This window comes from Pangasianodon hypophthalmus, chromosome 23 (assembly GCF_027358585.1).
Source record: "Pangasianodon hypophthalmus isolate fPanHyp1 chromosome 23, fPanHyp1.pri, whole genome shotgun sequence".
Lineage (NCBI taxonomy): Eukaryota > Metazoa > Chordata > Actinopteri > Siluriformes > Pangasiidae > Pangasianodon > Pangasianodon hypophthalmus.
In genome coordinates, this window is record NC_069732.1 from 7,010,958 (window position 1) to 7,031,071 (window position 20,114).

At 36.3% G+C, this 20,114-nt stretch overlaps 2 protein-coding genes across 2 annotated transcripts in view; one reads left to right on the top strand and one right to left on the bottom strand.

Annotated features, from left to right (window-relative positions):
- trpn1 (transient receptor potential cation channel, subfamily N, member 1) overlaps nucleotides 1-1,581 on the bottom strand; it is a 41,957-nt gene extending 40,376 nt beyond the window's left edge. The window contains exons 1-2 of the mRNA XM_026930082.3: nucleotides 1,259-1,581; nucleotides 328-429 (exon numbers count right to left, since the gene is read on the bottom strand). Of these exons, the coding sequence (XP_026785883.3) occupies nucleotides 328-429; nucleotides 1,259-1,396 (240 nt within the window). The 5' untranslated portion in view covers nucleotides 1,397-1,581. The remainder of the gene's footprint in view (nucleotides 1-327; nucleotides 430-1,258) is intronic.
- Nucleotides 1,582-6,646: 5,065 nt separating this feature from the next.
- Nucleotides 6,647-19,927, top strand: cndp2 (carnosine dipeptidase 2). The gene is made up of 12 exons (XM_026930099.3): nucleotides 6,647-6,755; nucleotides 7,109-7,222; nucleotides 8,576-8,719; nucleotides 9,004-9,166; nucleotides 10,860-10,948; nucleotides 11,708-11,908; nucleotides 12,073-12,157; nucleotides 13,601-13,761; nucleotides 14,767-14,931; nucleotides 16,388-16,529; nucleotides 19,088-19,235; nucleotides 19,359-19,927. The coding sequence occupies exons 2-12, from the start codon at nucleotides 7,163-7,165 to the stop codon at nucleotides 19,423-19,425; spliced, it is 1,425 nt and encodes a 474-aa protein (XP_026785900.2). The 5' UTR covers nucleotides 6,647-6,755; nucleotides 7,109-7,162; the 3' UTR covers nucleotides 19,426-19,927.
- Nucleotides 19,928-20,114: the final 187 nt, after the last annotated feature.

Genomic DNA, 20,114 nt, shown 5'->3' on the forward strand with positions numbered 1-20,114 from the left:
ATTATTGATTAATATTATGATTTTTTTGCCCATGCGTGCATATCAACGTATTCAACGGTCAGTTTAGGGGTGGGCAAAAATTGATTTTGTGCCCTTTTAAGTGACAAATACTGAGAGATTCTGCAAAATACGGCCATGAACATTAACTACCAAGGTATAAATAGGTGTCGATGTTTTTACATAGGTATGGGGATAAAAACTCCCTATTTGTCCATTTCCATTAAATGCCTTCATTATTTACTATATAACTGCAAATGTGTTATAGGATGCAACATTTTCCTCATGAGTGTCTGAGTATTTGCAGAAACAGAGGCTCAGTGGTCTTACCTTAGTCTTTTCTTCAGGACTCACTTCCAGCTCCAGCAATCTCTCTACGACAGGAAGACGGTTCTCTTGTACAGCAATCATCAAAAGGCTCAGGCCTGAGTCCTTCAAGCAATAAAGAAAGACAAAATTCTCATCCATGACAATGCCAGTATTTCACCAATTTGACATAATTTTGTACTTATTCACACCAACAACAACTAGGGGACGTTTTTTCAGATTCCCTGCTGAAGAAATTGTTATTTTTTGTTGTTGTGGACTGCTGAAATGACAGATTGAAGGTGAATTGATATGACTTGCACTTGAAATGCAAGAAGAAATGAATAAAAATGGCTTATTTATCCCAAATAAACCCTTTTTATTCATTTCTTCTTGCATTTCAGGTTTTTAACATATTAAATACAATGCAAGTCCCATTGATCACCAACTTTTTTGAACTGATAATAATGAAACTGCAGAATTTTGTTCTAAAATGTCCAATATATTATAAATAGACACATGCTTGGTGATCTTCCTTCAGTCTAACATGTGTGTTCAGACATGGGATTGGTGGGTGGCCTTTCCTTCTTTCTTTCTTTCTTTCTTACTTTTTTCTCAACCTCTTACAAAATACTGTTTTTGCACTTTTAGGTGTGAAATGATATGCATAATAGTGCAACACAAATCCCATTTGATCTTATGAGCAAACAATAAAATAATGAATAATAATCAATAAATATTATTAATAATTAATAATGAACAATAAAATAATTAACAAAAAAATGTTTTATCACAAAATTAACACAAACACAATGTTCTAAAATAAATTTTCAAGTTAAAAATCAATTTAACACGCTTCCATTTTTAGTTTTAGAATATTATATTTGCCCTGAGCAGAGTTTAAAGAGCTGTAAATGCGTTTTGCAGTGCACAAACAACCCAGTAACACACTCACCTCATCCACCTGGGAGAGATCAGGTTCTGCCTTTTCTAAAGCATTTAGTATTTGCTCCAGTGCTGTCCATTCTCCTCTGCCCGCGAGCTGCAGCAGCTGTGTCCGCCTCGCTCCCACAGAACCACAGATTTCTGTCATTTCAGCAGTACAGTAACAAAAAAAGAATAATTTCTTGTGCAGGGAGTCTGAAAAAAACTTCCCCCAGGTGTTGTTGGTTTCTCAGTCTTCATTTCTAGCCTCAGGTGCCGTTATATGTGTGATACGCCGCCTCTTCTGGCAGTAGGAGGAGCTTTCCTGTAGGCGGAGTCAGTATAAAAGCGCAAAGTGTACAGTATTGAGCAGTGGCTTCTGCACCCTACATCATTCAAACTGTGGGGCGCGCGCTCCTAATGCCAAGGAATTTCAGGTGGAGAGGGAGGGGGCAGGGGGGAGGGGGCGGGGCTCGGGGGGCGGGGGGTTGGGGTGGTGTTTTGATGGGGAAAAAAATTAAATAAAAGCATATAAATGAGCAACATTTTGCGTAGGAGTTTCACATTCTAACACAAAATTACGCCAAAACAGCAGCCCCCCCCCAAAAAAACAGCAGAGGAGCCAATCGACATGTGAATACAGAATGATTGACAGCTGTGCAGGTGTTCTGACCCTCCCCTTTAAAGACACTAATATAGCGCTCTCTCTTTCTGTTATGGCAAATGGAGATTTTTTTATTATTTTTTTTTGTGTGTTCATTATGAATGTGAAACAAAATCTAGCAATGTGTGTCCGACTTAACTATCATTAAGTAAGTATATAATATCAGTTAACTATATTTATTACGGATACCACCGGAATATTTCGGCCATAAATAGTCAAAAACGGCACTTTCGGGTTTCTTCCCAAAGAGAAAAAAAAAGGCTGAGATTTTTGAGTAGGAAATAAAAATCATTATATATGCGTAGAACGAAGTGTCAAATCTAATACTTCAGAAATAATGGTAATGATGGTAATTATAACTGGACAGTGATTTCTATAAAAACTGGGAAGTGGGCCTCATGGGGAAAAGTGTGGATCTCTCTGGCCTACATAGTGCACTGTAAGTGTTCATTTGGCATGCAGCCTGAGTGGAGCGTTGAGCTGCTGTACTTTTGTATGTTTTTATTCCTGTTAGCTTGTAGTTGTCAACAAACGATTCATCAGACTTTAGTACACTAATTTATCAGTCTGTGTGATGGAACCGGCTAAATAAATTAAACATGCATTTTTTCACTAATTCTGAGGGACACATGTCTCTTTTTTGGGCTTCCAATAGTCTTATAACTACATTTCTCATGTTGCCTGTTGTCTTTTCAGCCCAAGGGTTTCCCACAATACGCCATTTTGTTCGCTTTGGCTACAGAAAGTGTGCCTCATTTGCTAGCTGTAGGCTAATGAGGGGATATAACTAGGTAGTGAAATCTACAAATCTATATATTCAGAGCACTATTAAAGCACGTTTACAGAAACATTACACAAGCAAGTGCTTATAAATCAACCATTAAGCTATTTATTCATTTTGAACAGCCATGGGTAACATCACAGTTTAACCGTAGACGGGAGAAGGGGCGGAGCTGGGATAGCAGAGGGACATCAATTTGCATATTCATGCATATTCATAAGTTACTGCATTCGTTATTAGTGTCAAGGACATTTTAATTGTTCACTGGGTACTAAAACAAATTAAACAATGTTTTGTTTAAAAATAGATGAGAACTATAGAGTCGGGCCTATAAATAAATAATAATACATTCTAATTAACTATCATAAATTCTAAATAAATAAATTATTTTGTGATATTATTGACTTTCCATGGAATTAATTGTAAATCTCAGCAAATCTAATCTAATGTGCTTTCAGTTTCTTCAGTTGTGGATTATTTTAATTTCTGTCTTTGACTAAATCGGTCGGTGCTAATAACAATTGCTGTGCCCAGCTAGAAAACAAAACAATAAGAAAGAAAGAACAGAAAAAAAAACCCAAACATAATAGGTTTCCAGCATGATAAGCATAGTGAATGCTGGTCTATTTTTTTCCCCTCAGCAGCTACAATTTCAAATCAGTTTCTTTCAAAATAAATGTCCTGGTTGGTGGCACTTTGACATGGAAATGATCTCCTACACACAATTTAAAGATATCTCATTAATAATAGCAATATCAGCAATATGTCCTGACTCATTACTATGGGGTGGTTTCTAATTTTGTTGTTCAGAGATACCCTGACGAGCACCTATTATGCACTACCTTTACAACATACATTATATGGCCAAACGTTTGTGGACACCTGACCATCACAGCCGTATGTCAGCCTTCCCCAAACTGTTGCCACAAAGTTGAAAGCACACAGTTGTTCAAAATGTCTTCGTATGCTGTAACTTTAAAATTTCCCAGCCCAACCCTGTACCAGCATGCCACTGTGCACAAATCGAGCTCCATAAAGACATGGTGTGCCAAGGTTTGCAACTACTCAGTTGTATCAGGCGAATGCAGTGGATTGTATTTTATTTTAAATTTGCAGTATATTACTGAAAAACATAGATACTGTAAAAAATAGAGTAATTCACTGTAAATATATTACAGTACTTTATCAGAAATATGTTTTAGAGTTTAGATTTGGCTGATTTGATTTGATTTGAATGATTTTCATTCATGACCTTCCAAGTATTGCATGTCATACAAAGCTTTATAGCACTTAATCAGCATGTTTCTATATGGATGACAAACCACAACTGAATGTCAGTTCCAGTCAAAACAGGAACCAACATCTAAAAGTAATGTAAAGCCTCAGGGCGTGAGTGATGAAATGTAATATGACATGATCTTGAGCTGTATTAGTTCTTATTATGATAAGTTAGAAGTTTTTTTTTTTTTTTAATTAACAAAACAGTTTGGGACTGTGACATCAGTGCATCCAGGAAGCAGTACTTATTTCAGTCCAACACTATGAGACACGAACAACAGTAGCCAGAGATCACTGACAATCAGGTCTCATAACATGTAGCTATAGTAAACCAGCTAGTGGTGGGAGGTTTAACAGTAGACTAAAGAAGAGAAACAACTGCAGGTACTGAACTCCTCAAGGGTGTTTTTAATTATTTTAATTGTTTGTTTTTATGGTCTTCAATAGATTTACTGTGTTTTATTGAATGTGACATGTAGAACCTGGAAGTGGTATTCTTCAGCATCGAGTGTCTAAAACTCCCTGAAACACATTTAACATCATTAGACGCTCAGTGCCAAAATAAAAAATGAAGTATTTTTTCAGGTTAAATTTTTCATTTAACACTGCTAGAGAGTCGTTCATTTATTTCGCATTGGCTGGGACCTCATTCATTCACTGGAACCCGCAGCTTCATTTAGATGCTTTCTTACTGTGTGTAAGTAAATAGATGATGCAAATTGTCTGTATTGGATGGTCAGATTAGTAATAAACATGTGTTACCACTGTTTATGATCAAATAAAGGATGTAAAATATGCTAGTAAAGAAACATTACTTTTGTTTCATGATGAGCTAACAGAAGAAAAGGTTGTTGGAGTTGCTCTTTAAGTAAATAGGTTATGGTTTCTTCCTGGAATGAAAACCTGCAGCCACACCAGCCCTTTGCAGATAAGACTGAAGACTGTTGTTTTATGTGAAATAATACTGCTATAACAGTTCTGATATTAGACTCAAAGAAAAGAATGTGGGTGACCATGGCAGGATGACCTTTCTGTGAAATCCACTTTGTGTGAAAAAGTGTTAAAAGTCCTCTGCTCTCAGCAAAGTTTTCAGATTGTTTTTAATATATCCCTATCTGGCTTGAATCCCGGGGAATTCTCTTGTTCTGTCATGTGATGGCATATGGCTAGACCTTTCAGTTTCTGTCTGACATCACTGTGTTACAAAGGTGTTTTGAAAAACAAAACAAAAAAAACAAAACACTTCACTTTAAATGCTCTGAGGAAAATAGCAGATGGTGAATGTACAAAAGATCAGGAAACGAGTCTTTATAATGCAAAAGTGCAGCGTGCAAAGTAACAGTAAAGTGAGCAATAGGCGGACATTACTTTGTTACACAATGGGCCCAAAGTGTGCCAAAAAGTGGGCATCTTGAGGTAATCCGTCTGTGTTTACATTCATGAAGGTGTCCCTTGATTGTAGACTTTGACAATGATAGGCCTGCCTCCTCCAGAGTGTTCTTGACTTGGCTAAATGTTGTGAAGGGGATTTTCTTCAACAAGGACAGAATTCTGTAATCATCCACTTTAGTTGTCTTCTGTGGCCTTCCAGGCCTTTTGGTGTTGCTGATCTCGCCAGTGCATTCCTTCTCTTTTAAGAATGTACCAAATTGTTGATTTGGTCACTCCTAAAGTTTCTGCTATCTCTCTGATAGGTCTGTTTTATTTCTTCAGCCTAATGATGGCCTCCTTCACTTGCATCGACACCTCTTTGGACCGCATATTGAGAGTTCCCATGAACAGCCACCAAATGCAAATTTGACACTTGGAATCAACTCCAGACCTTTTATCTCCTTAATTTGTCATGAGATAATGAGGAAACAGGCCACACCAGGCCACGAAACTGCTTATGCTTTTGCTTATCACTCAATTGTCCAATTACTTTTGAGCCTGTGAAAATGGAGGAAAATGGCTGTAATTCCTAAACGGTTTATGCAATATTGTTGTTAAACCCCTTGAATTAAAGCTGAAAGTCTACACTTCAATCACATCTTGATTGCTTCATTTCAAATCCATTGTGGTGGTGTACAGAGGCAAAAATTACAAAAACTGTGCCGTTGTCAAAATACTTATGGACCTGACTGTGTGTGTGTGTGTGTGTGTGTATAGTTTTATTAAAAAAAAACAAACAACAACAACAACAAAAAAAAAACAGGGGAAATAAAAGCTACAATACAGTCACCTGCAATTGTATCAAATCAGCAAGTAAAAGATTCGAATCATTTTATTGTACCGAACCAACTGATTCGAATCACCAAAACGAATCACATCGCTAGAGTTCTTATAACCTCCGTATATTTCTTTTCTAACAATACATCATAAATCACTAATCTTCAATTTCCTATCATTATATTACAGAATTGTGATACATATTACACGTGTTTTATGCACCTTGATGCTCCTCCCGTAGCCTTCTATAGCATGTGATCTTTTATGACTATAATTTATAATCAATTTGATAAAAAAAAATGAATGACATCTTTGATGATGTCCTCCACAACACTGCCTTATGACTTTCCCGCAACTGTTGCTGATTTAAGCTCTAGTGGTTTCGCTCATGTGATATATCCAGTGGCCGGCGTGACGCTTCTGGTGTCTAGACGAAATCTAATAGGTCCGCGAAAGTGTCAATTTCAACCGAAACACGAATGGCGAGATTTGATTGGCTGTCTTTGGAGAGCGGACAAAGCGGAAATGCAAAGGCGGAAAAAAATAGCACACTCATTTCTTTAGAGTGAGAGTGTGCTGAAGGAGTGGATTATTCGGGTAATACATATATTTCTACACTCAGTCATTTAGTCTAATTGACTGTAATTGATTTATAATTTATCTGTGAAATTATTGTTAGCTATATGTTCATTTTCTGTATGGATAAACATTTTTATAGCATTAATTCTGTATAATAATATACTGTGGGTTACTCTTGTCAAGTTCTGATTGCTGGGTTGTGTTTCTGGTGTTAATGATAATTAGATCAGCTCTTTTGGCTGACTGATGATTGATCTATGATCTCAGATTTTGTGCAGTTATCTTTTAACCCAGCAGCTTTGATAATGAAGTGGAGTTGTCAGCAGTTATAAAGTCCGGCTCTGTAATACAAAGTCTTTGTGCTTTTATAGGAGAAAGACTTGACACTTCAGTCTCAGGCTTCAGGACTGCAGCATTACAGCACCATGTCTTACCTTCCAGCCCTCTTCAAATATGTGGATGAACACCAGGATGAATACATTCAGGTAGATATTACAGTTTATTCTCTCTCCAAAACCTCCCACAAAATCTGCTGATTACTGAATATAAGTGATGCATGGAGATTAAAATGTGCATCAAAGCAGCATGGTTGAGGGAATGAAACCCTTCTTTAGTACCCTTCTTTAATTCTCGTTATTAAGGTCAGAACATGAAGATCTGTAGTTAGAGGTAAAATATTGACAGCAGAAGCTAAGCAAAGCCAAAATCAGGAGACATGCTGAAATTCAGATATATAACGATGTTTAAACCTAAGTTAAAAATCATCCTTTTAGTCTAGTTTTAACTTTAGATACAGCTGCATGGACTCATTGTTCCATGTTTGTTTAATTGTGCATTTTAATCAGATTTCTTGTATTTCTTGTATCTTTTTATTTGAATTTTCATTTTAGTCCCTTTTATAGTACTCGTATCCATTTCATAGGGATAAGTAACATTACAATATAACATTTTAAACCAAGATATATTGCAAGTAGCATCAGTACTTTTATAACAATGGCTACGTGTTTACATTAATATTTCAATATTAATCAGGATTTGGCAATATTCTAATTAGTATTGAGTCATGTAAACGCCGCAATCCAATTGCCCGATTCAGATTAAGTCAATATTCTGATTCCCCAAATTCTGATTCCCACCCCTGGAATATGCCTGTTTTAATTGGAAATTTGTTGCATATAAACACCTTATTCAGAAAAGGAGATACATGTGCATGCTCAGTCTGCAAGGAATTGTGGGTGCTAACAGATGCTTAGCTGTAGGCTAGGTATTTAGGAATGGCAACTCAGGCAAACCTACAAAAATCCATGTATACAGGAATATTCTGATGCCTGTACGCATATAAACATCATATTCGGAATATGGCTGCAACCCGAATATGGACCTTAAACGGAATTTGATGTGCATGTAAATCTAGTCAGTGACATTTATAACAATGATTGGATGTACAATGAATATATTTTGTACCAAATGCTCCTGTTCACTTCCCGTTTCATGCTCCTGTTCACTTCCCGTTTCATTTTAATGCAGTCGACTTCTGAATGTACACACTTCTTTGATGAAGGATAAACTCAGTATCTGAAACAGTGCCCTTTTCCTACGAATTACCTACGAATGTGTATTATGGGTATTTTCTACCCTATAGTGTACATCACTTGGACATTAACAATATTGCATCATACAATAAATACTGTGCAGAGATTTAACATGTGTGCAGTCTCATATTTATATGCAAGGGAAATGGAAAATGATCAAAGGCAACAATAGAGTTCCTGAAGGCTGAGAGCAATTTTAAAGCAAATGTAATTTGTTTCCATTTTCCATGGTTTTGTGTAACACAGCGCCTGGCTGATTGGGTGGCCGTGCAGAGTGTCTCAGCCTGGCCTGAGAAACGTGGAGAGATCAAGAAAATGATGGAGATGGCAGCCAAAGACATAGAGAGGCTGGGAGGCACGGTGGAGTTGGTGGACATCGGAAAACAGAAAGTAGGGTTTCCGTTCGAGTCACAAAAACAACCATGAATCAATGACTCACTTCTTTTGTTATCTGTGAACAAAATAGATTTTTTTGGTTTGTTTTGAATAAGTTTTTCTGTGTTTCTTTTTTTTTTTTTTTTTTTGAATACATTTGTGGTTGTGTCGTGATAGGGTTCCTGAAAACAGTACCAGTCTTGCTTAAATAAAAACACATTTAAGTTAAGTATATCTTTAAAGTGACTAGTTTCTGTTGGGTTTTGACACACTCATGGTCCTCTGTTTGTTTGTCTTAGCTGCCAGGCGGTGAAGAGATTCCTCTTCCTCCTATAATCCTGGGCAGGCTAGGCTCAGACCCGGGCAAGAAGACAGTGTGCATCTATGGACACCTGGATGTCCAGCCTGCGCATCTTGAGGATGGTTGGGACTCAGAGCCCTTCACTCTGGTGGAGAGAGACGGTATGCAGATCTGAATTTTCAGTCAAGGCTAGATGTTTTAAAGTGTTCATAAAAATTCAAGGTAAAAAATTCATTAACATTTAGCGAGAAGTGTGGTGTAAAGCTTTACATTAAAGTTCTCTTAACTGACCGTTTTAAAAAATTAGTTAACATGCTTTAAATTTACACCTGGAGACCAGAGCTCAGAAAGATATCATCATTTAGGAGCATGCTGTGATTCATTTTTTGCTAATTTATTATATTTTTAGTCATAGATTGAATACATTAGTAAATGCAGGTCTATTTCTTTAACATTTAAACAAATGTCAATTAATACATGTGTTAACATTACTTATGGTTTTTAACGCTGAAGTTTATGGTTTGGTAATGTTAACTAATCCAGTAAATAATTTTAGTTAAGGGAACCTGGATGTAAAGCACTACCAATTCAACTGATTTTTAAAACTACTGAAAACATTTAAAACATTTAATGTTTATATGGGAGATTTTCCTTGTCACTGTTGCCACTGTTTTCTCATTAGGGATCTACATCAAGATCCAGAAAGCTCAATATTTGTGACAATATCTATTGCTAAAAGTGCTATACAAGTAAAAGTGAATTGATTTGACTTGCACTGTGAACCTCTTACCTAGTTATTTGAAAGCATCCAGGGTTTTAAAGCTTGGAAAAAGGGGAAATCTGAGCAAACTTTTTAGAGATATTTTAAGGTCATCAGAATGTTAGGTCAGGATTTTGCATTAACAGTAATAAGTGGATGTGGAGCTAGAAATTTCTGCTGATGATCTAATATAAAGCTGATCCAAAATCCAACAAGTGACCCTGACTAGACGTTTTTTTTTTTTTCCTCCTAATGAGAAAGTCAGTAGTCTTGTGACAGGTCTGTCTTCTGCTGACTTCTGCTGTATCTCGTGACAGTGATGGCTGTAAAATTGCACAATAGGCATATGCTCTGTAGGAGAGGATTTTCCAGTTAGATTTGCTATTTGTTTAACGTAAGGAAGAAACCATAATTACATCTGCTGTTACTGGAAAATACGAAGTTACTCCTACTACAATGAAGTTGAATGTTTTCATATTACAGTACAGCCCAAAGTTTTTATTCCTCTTATACCACAGCGATTTGTCAACAATTACATTATTTATTCAGTAAGGATTGACCACACCGTACATTTTAACCATTTATTGTTACATCTATTATTGTGGAATGACCTGAAGACTTTTCTGTGTCTTTTTACAAAAAGCTTCATCATATCAACAATTACAAATGCCTTAAAAAAAAAAAAAATCTGTATATGAAGAGCATCTGCCATACAACACCTCGTGAATTAATTGTTACTATAGAAACAGTAATGTATTAATAATAATTATCAATTAAGAATAAATAATGTATGAGTTCATTAATATAAATAATATAAACCTGTGATGTCTTGAAGCCAGAGCTATTGTCATAGCTACTTTTATAGAAAATTAATGAACACCTTCTGACCAATCAGAATCAAGACTTCAACAGTACTGTGGTATAAAGTTTTGTATGTGTTTTTTTTTTTTTTTTTTTTTATTAGTGAAAAGGTCTTTGATTGGGCAAGGCATTAAACAATACATGCACCAGATATTTACATTTGCACTTGCTAGTAGTTTTATATTTTTTCATTACTTTGTATGCTGTGATATTAAATATTTGCTGTCTTGCAGGAAAACTTTATGGGCGTGGATCTACAGATGACAAAGGCCCTGTGCTCGCCTGGTTTAATGTGATTGAGGCTTTTCAAAAGATAGGACAGGTACACACATTTATCACCACCTTTATTATATGATTTAGATTCTTTTTCTAGATTAAAAACCTCTTTTTTTCTAGATTAAATAATTGCATTAAATATCAGCAGACTGGTTTTCCTTATTAGTAAAAGTAAACCACGTTCATTTATGTTGCCGCTTGTTGGCACTGAATTTTATTTGAAAGCCTTTATCTCTTTAGCACTTTATTAGATACCAAAGATAATAAACAAGTCTTTCAAAATCATCTAACCTATAATAAATCAGTTACCCTTGACTGAGGTTCGCTGTATCACTGGGTATTCAGTTCAAATGATAAAGAGCACTAATTTAACTGACTCCAAAGTTTGTAGTGTGAACTTTGTTCAAAGTAGTTGGCTTTAGAGTAAAAGAAGTACTGGCTTTGCATACTTACCTGTAAGCTCTTCACTAGAAACAACTTAAATATAACAATCTATAATAAAAAATATATAATAGTGTGTATTATAATAAAATAAAATTGCAAGAATTAAAATAATATAAAAGTAATAAGAAGTAAAAGTAAAGTAATACAAAATTAATGTGAAAAACAGGCAAATAGTAATAATAATGAAATAAATAATATCAGTGACAGATTAAAAAATACAGGATATCAAGTCAAGTCAAATGTGTAATAAAAATAGAATAAAATTACAATCATTAAAACAATTTAAAAGTAATGTTAGAATAATGCACCAGTAAAAGTAAGACAAATATTAAACACTAGTTACTGTTTTCTTTTGCTGCAGGAGCTGCCTATCAACATTAAGTTCTGTTTCGAGGGGATGGAAGAGTCTGGCTCTGAGGGTTTGGATGATTTGGTGTTCTCACGCAAGGACACATTCTTTAAGGACGTGGACTACGTTTGCATCTCAGACAACTACTGGCTGGGCAAGACCAAGCCCTGCATTACCTACGGCCTGAGAGGAATCTGCTACTTCTTTGTAGAGGTTAGGAAGAGATCCCTTCTTTCAGTGTGCTTTATGTGGTTTATTTGATGAGTCAGTGCTTTTTATTCAGACTGCCACATGAGTACTGTAAGAAAGGTTTCACTTCGCCTATATGAAAGTTACTTCAGAGATTTGTTCCTCATTGCAGTGCATTTGTTAAACAGGTGGAATGCTGTGATAAGGATCTGCATTCTGGAGTATTCGGAGGCTCCGTGCATGAAGCCATGACTGATCTGATTACTCTCATGGGTGAGTTACTGCAGCTATGATATGTAAGAACGGTTGCAAAACTGAAAATCCCAACCTGAGGGTGAATGTCAGAAGAGTACAGAATGTTTTCATATCATCATATTTATGGTATCACAATGCCTGATGCCAAAACACACACACACACACACACACACACACACAAAACACCCCACATTTGTCACACCATTTAAAACAAATACAGTCTGGATTATGTTATTTTGTATTGGTTTCATGATCAGAACTGAAGCCTAAACAAAGAAAAAAACATAAAAACACTTGACATCCGCATCGTCTTATTTGCTGTTAGTAAATGGCTTAAAGTGGTTAATTTTTTAAAACTTTTGTGTAACCAAAAGCAACCTCAACGGACAATGGTCATAAGGAAAAATTCACAGAATAGAAAGCAGGAGCTGATTTCTTTCTAGCCCAGACTGTAGAGACATGCAGTACATCAGTGACGGTCACATCAACCTAGATTTCATGTCTTTCAATAAGTGTGTGTTCCTGTGTGTATGCATAGTAGTTTTATGGCCATAATGAAACCATGCTATAAAGTTCAACTATAATGATTAAATAACAGTAACTAGAGCTACAAAAAAACCCAAATTTTAATTTATGTGAATTAATCAACAAATAATCGCTTAAATGTGGCTTATAAATGAAAACAGCTATAACAAAAAAGCATTTTTTTTCCAGTAATATTGTGTAAAACAAAACTGTGAGTCACAACTTAATATTAATCATCTTGTTACTCTAGGGATATCTAAAGATTATTCCCTGTTACAAAAAATATAACCAATTTAAATGACAAATAAGGGATTTGTAACCTTGTAAACACACAAGAAACTTGAAACTTATGTGCTAATATTTTGAAATGGTACTTGGAGTCACATTCAGATATACTGTGTTTTGTAACTATTAAATTAATAGTGTACATGTTATTTTAGTCTATTTCTTGACATGCTGCACTAGCATAGGAAGTCACTTGTGTTACACAAGTGACTTAACAAGTATGTTACTGGCATAATAAAATATTCAAATCCATAAAAAAAAAAAAAAAAAAAAAAAGAAAATGGAAGGTGGTAAAGGCTTGGTGGTAAAATTTATAATGTCCATTTGGAGTCGTTTGTCCAAAAAGTTTGGGAACCTCTGCTCTAGTTTTTATTAAATCGCACAGACATCACATCATCATTAATCTTAACAAGCCAAACTTAATCTGTGTCATTAAATTGTGAAAATGCTACAAATATTTTACTGCTACATCAGAAAAAAAAAAGAAAAAAAATCACGCCCCATCCATGAAATGTAATATGAGGCTTGAACATCAACCGTTTTGAATTTCAGTACTTTGTGTTACACTGGTATAGTCTTTGGATTCAGCACAGCCTTCATAACTGGTGTATAGTTTGTAAGACGTTTTGTGTGGCTTTGTTCGGGTTTCAGGCTCGTTGGTGGATAAGAAGGGAAAGATCCTGGTGCCGGGGATGTATGACAGTGTTGCTCAGCTCACTGATGAGGAGAAAAAGCTTTATGAGAAGATCGAGTTTGACCTGGAAGAGTACAGCAAAGACGTGGGAACCAAACGTCTGCTGCACAGCACTAAGGTACAGTTTTCGGTCGCTGCCCTATGTGTTGTGACCAACCTACAGTGTTTGCAGGTCTACTGTTTTCCTGCACAATTGTGACACCACCTATCCATATGTAGTAACACATTGTTTTTGGTTCCACGTATTCATTCTGACTCACAGCTCCTGAAACCGTCAGTGATATGAGCTTGAACCTATGAGCTTGAACTGCTGGGAGCTGTTCTATTTCCCTACTTCATTCTTGTAAAATTGTAGGCAGAAATTGTGAAAAGAAATATTTTTAGAATTTTTAGAATCATTCTGACACCAGACAGTGATGCACTGCACAATTGTATTCTATACACAAGCACTTCCCACCACAATTTTATTGTTAGTGGAAAAACGTCCAATTTGTGATCAGATTGTTGGTTTCATAGACATTCTATAGGTAGCTTGTGCTAGCCTGGAACTACTAATGAAATCATGGCAACTAGCAGTAAACTAAAGATAGGATGTTTTCCCAGTGAGCAGTTTGAGTGACACAAGGTGAAAAAAAGTCAACTATATTAGTATTTTAAAATAATTTGATCAATACACCAACACACAACATACATTCGCACACTAAAGGTAACCTATTGTTTGTGCTTCATATGTATTTTCCTGTTATGATATCTTACTATGCTTACATACTTATAAATTCAACTTAATCATAACCTGAGTACGTCAGAGAGAGTGTGTGTGTGTCTGTCTGTATTTTAATAGCCATTCTTTATCATATGATCAAATATCATATGATATTTTGTACGGCTTTTAAAAATGTATTGTCTGCTACTTTGTAAATATTATAATACATTTGGCAATGACAGCCATGAAATTGGACATTTTATAAAATCTTAATATTCTGAGTTTAGTATTGGACTGTGTCACTATTTTGTGCTTATTTTTTTATTTTTCATTATTTGCAAACCGCTAGTTATTTATGTCGATTGGTACGTCTGTTTATTTAATTTCAGTTTAATATTACAGTTTATCTTTCTTGTGTAGGAGCAAGTGTTGATGCACCGCTGGAGGTACCCGTCTCTTTCACTGCATGGCATTGAGGGTGCTTTCTCTGCCAGCGGAGCAAAGACGGTCATCCCACGCAAAGTCATCGGCAAGTTCTCTATCCGCCTGGTGCCTGACATGGACCCCAAAGTGGTGGAGGAACAGGTGTGGAAGCTTTTTGTTCAAAAATTGTGTCACTGTCCAAATACTTATAGACCTGACTGTACATTTGCATATATATGTTCAAACAAAGGTGCAATGGTACAAACTCTCTTTAAGGTGTCAAAACATGAATAACTAGAGACTAACACTGGTTTGAAGAAGTGCTTTAGCAGTCTAGTCAGTAACCAAAAAAATGCAAAACAATAAGTTCATAAACAATAAATACAGTTCAGAAAATAATGATATAAAGGACAATCGATACAAAAATTGTGAAGAGTGAAATACAGATAAGTTATAAGTATCTTATAAGTTATCTAAAGGCCTTTGCAGACAGAACAGAGATACTATGGGAAGCTCAGCTGACTGTTTAAGAGCAAGGATGAATTTATAAGTTTGGCAGCTAGAAATACAGGAATTTGTATGACACATGCACCTGTTGTTATGGTTAAATCAGGTGAATACTCATGCTTACTAGCTCCACCAAGATCTATCCCTTTGTAAGAGGCTAGCACATGCTACCGCACCACTCTGGATGAATTCTCACCCGGTCCACGCCTGAAGATTGAAAAATGGTTGATTGGTATCACAGCAATTCCATGTATTTAGAGCACACAGTCCTGCAGCTGCTTTAAAAAAAAAACCCTGCGTCACTGAATGTAATCACACGAACACAAATAACACAATCATGATTAAAGTCTGAGGGCAAGTGGTACTAAGTTGTTTCACACATGTTCTACATTACATGTAACGATAAACGTATTAAAAAGTATGATGTGTCATTCATTAATAAGTAGAAAGATTGTGATTATTGACAAATTGCTGTTATATAAGAGAAATAAAACACTTCAGGACATTCTGTTATTGGAAAATAATCAACTTTAGGGAGGGTGGTAACAGAAGCTATGCTTTGTGTCGGACCACATCACACAAAATCGTCGGTGATTGATTTCCTATGACAGCATGTCTCAAAGTGTATTATTCCTTGCTATTGGGTAATCCAATAAAGACACATCAGGGTATTCATAGAAGGCATTTTCTATATCTATGCATGCTCTCAAAAATAACTAGACAGTGGAGAGTGTAAATATTAAAAGTAAAATTAACTTAATGCTAAACCTGTGTAATAGTAACAAGCCAACATCTTCTCCCCAGAGTAAAAGAAAGCAAATTAATATTTGACAGAAAAGCAGCTACTTGTTTGTCTTGGACCACATTATGCAAGTCTATGTAAATTCCTTGCAAAAATCTGTTTTTTTTACATCACAATAAGGGCACTGACTCAGTTTCTGATGAATAGAGACTCAGTTGCTTATCTAGACAAAACAATAGAGTCAAAACATGACATTCATCATGGAAGTTCCACCTCCAGACTGAGAAGAAGAAAGACCCTTCTTCTGTTTTGTACACTGATTATTTTCAAGAGATCTTACTGGAAGTACATGATGTGTTTGATTCTTAGGTCGTCTCCCACATCAATAAGAAGTTTGCCGAGCTGGAGAGCCCCAACAACATAAAGGTGTACATGGGCCATGGAGCCAAGGCCTGGGTGTCTGATTTTAACCATCCTCACTACATGGCGGGTAGAAATGCCATGAAGACGGGTAAGAAACCATGACTTCCTGTCAGTGGTGATGCTCTGTATTTTACACAGATGGAATATATAATATAGACTATGTAGGAAATTAGCTGTTTAGGTTAAGTTGATGCATTCTCCACCAAAATATGTTGGAGATCAGCTCAGAAGGGGAGATTTTATAACTTAATATTTTAATAGCTGAATTACTATTCGTCCAGCGATAATTGGACTTAGTGTATTTATTAATTGTGATTAATAAATGGGATATTTACCTCTGTGGCCACCAGCAATGATATCCTAAATATAGTGAAACACTGTATTAAGAGCACAATAACAAGATCAGCAGTTTAAATTATTAAATTATAAGCACAGAGACACAAGACACTTGCATTTAAAATCAGACAAGACTTTATTACTATTCTAAGACACAGAAACTAATCTAACACACACACACACACACACGTAAACAGGGGTGAATATGGCTTTGAACAGAGAATGAATGAAATCTCAAGTTTCTAGCAGTTTCTCAGTCCATGACCTGAACGAAAGGTAGGAGTTTGAGGCCTTGCAGGAACCAGTCTCGATGCCGAGATCTGTTCGTGATGTCGAGGAGTGAGAAGTACTAAAGCTCTTGGTTGATGAGACTTCCTTCAGATGTGGATGGAGACTCTCTTGAGCAGTTTGTTGAAGAGAACTCTCCTGGAGTGGTTTTGTGACGTGAACTCTGAAGATGTTAAGAGACCTCTCACAGTGTGGATGGATGAGACTCTTTGAAGATGTTAAGAGACCTCTCGCTGAGATTTTGGTAGATGAGACTCAGAGTTTCTTTTGTGTCAGGGGATTTTAACCCTTTCCAGTTGGGCTGACCCCAAAGTGTTTGCTGGAATCAGCAGGATCTTGGGGAAGTGTGTAAACTGCATTCTCCTCTGACACTAAATAGCATACAGCGCTCTGAGTAATGTGCCTTTTCTAACTTTCCACAAGGTTAAGTTAGAACTTTGGTCAGGAGTTTGGTAATATGCATGTAATACATAGTACTCAAATTCACGTTATACCAACCCTTAGGAAATTCAATAGCGATCACACACATACCAAACACGACATACCTGCTGTTATTGATACGCTTATTAACAGTATGATACCTGTTAAATGATCAAAAGCATCATAATGACCTGGTGGCTATAGGCATGATACATATAAGGAATGACATTAAAAGGCAACAAGTTTTCAAACTATGGTGCATGATCTGAAAAGTCATTATCCTTACAGGAGATGTAAAGTAGCCTTTTGCATTCTGTTAAAGCTGGGTTCTGTGGAATCTGTGAACGGTGGTGAACTTTGTGTTCCTGGGGAGAACAAAGGTCTCATTCCATGAAGGTCATTGGATAAGTCACCCCGCCTTTTCCTGAAGTTATCAGCTTTACCATCCTGTTGGGTGAACTATCTGGTCTTGGCCAACGGCCTAAATCAATGAGTTTGACAGAGGTTCCTCTTGGCTTGGAGTGTTCATCCTCTGGGCAGGGATGTCTTATCACTTGCCAATTGTTCACAGAACGGTTGAAATCCAGCTATCAGTAAGCAAGCTGTAGTTAACTTGGCTCCATAATGTCTGTGAGTGGGGCACATGGTTTTTTACGGCTTTCTTGCTGCCTGTTCACTTAAAACTCCTACAACTTTTAATAGTAATAATCTACTAATCTAGCTAGGTAGCAGCAGAAGAAAAGGCCATGAAAACACTAGGATATGGACAGAATACGGATCATAGGACAGATCAAGAATGTTGAATACTGATTGCCTGAAATGGGAGCTGCGGTCAAGAAAAAATGCAGACTATCTGACAACTGGATTAAGATAATGAAAGTCTCAGCACTAGTCATTTTTATAGATACTTCAGTTGTAGTGATCTAGTGCCCTGTCTACCAGAGGGCGGAGGATCTAGAAGCAAGGCTGTGTGATATAAGATATCTGATATATCAATATCACAAATTGTTGGTGTATGCTTTTTTTTGAGAGCATCACAAGTATCGTTTATATTTTTATAACATTGAAGGAATCCACACAAAGCAGCTGATTCACTGTTAAATCTGTTTATAATTTAGTGCTGTTTAACTCTTGATTCTGATTGGTCAGAAGATGTTCACAGCAGCTCAGACAGTAGGTGGTGGAGGCATTATGTTTTCGGGTTGTGCGTCTGTCCAGACGTCCTTCTGTCTTTCTGTGCATCTGTGCAAGATTTTCCTTAATATGATGTCTTAAGAATAGGTCATTGAATGTTTGTAAGTTTTTATGGAACTATCATTGTAACCAGCAGATGAACTGACTGGATTTTGGAATTGATCCAAACAGGGTCAAGGTCACAGCAAGGTCAAATGTCAGAAATAGTTTTTCTTAAATAGCCTTAAATGGCCTATCTTGCTGTCTGTCCATCCATGTGTGCATCTGTCCAAGGTTCTTGTTAGTATTAGAAATATTTAAAAAGAACAAATTATTTTAATATGATTATTTTTGTCATATCGCATAAATGTGTTTAAGTTTTTTGACTCATCCAGGAGGTGTTTAATCTCTGCCCCTGTTTTTCTGTAGTTTTTGGCGTTGAGCCTGATCTGACCCGGGAGGGAGGAAGTATCCCCGTGACCCTGACCTTCCAGGAGGCTACAGGACGCAACGTCATGCTGCTTCCTGTTGGCTCATCGGACGATGGAGCTCACTCCCAAAACGAGAAACTCAACAGGTATTTTTGTCTTGCATTCAGTCAGTGCTCGACCAGTCCTGCATGTTCGGCAAAACTGCACAGTGGATTTTTCTAGTGTCAGTATCTAGAAACATATTTTTATTTCTATTTTTCTTTTTACAGGTCCAACTACATCCAGGGAACTAAAATGTTGGGCGCTTACTTCCATGAAGTATCTCAGCTCAGTTAACAGGATTCGTGTGGATTAGTATAACCAAGTTGGCTTGATAAGGGAATAAAAATTGTCCTTCTTATTAAATTAAGCTATTTTGTAATTAGATATAATATTTAATACCAACATGCCTGTAAGTACCCAGTACCCAGGAAGTGTATCAGAAACAGTGGTGACTGTAGGAGTCAGTGGTTTGGGTCGTGTCATATGATCTAATGACGGATCAAGCTGGAGCTACAGTAAAACACCACCTGACATTAGATATGGGCTCATATGTAGCAAATAAAGATGCTTCTTGAGTTTAATCCAGCATTGTTCAAAATAATCGGTAAACCAAATCAAAGTGCTGCTCTGGAGGTGTAAAAATGGTTGGTTCTGGCAAACGGTCTTATGAGCATGCTCTTTGATCAATAACAGGAAGTATGACTGTTAGGGCATTTTTCCTTTAATCTTTTTAATTGTTGGATTGTAAAATGTCACATACAAAAAGGCATCAACAATAAAAGATGGTTATTCATCAGTCTGCATCACTTATTTAAAGTCTGGCTGTAATTGCTCAGTATCAAAGAACAATGACTCTGTTTCACTCTTTACAGTATAGTTTTAACCTCTTCCCCTCTGTTCTAACAGTAGTATTTATATATATATATATATATATATATATATATATATATATATATATATATATATATATATATATATATATA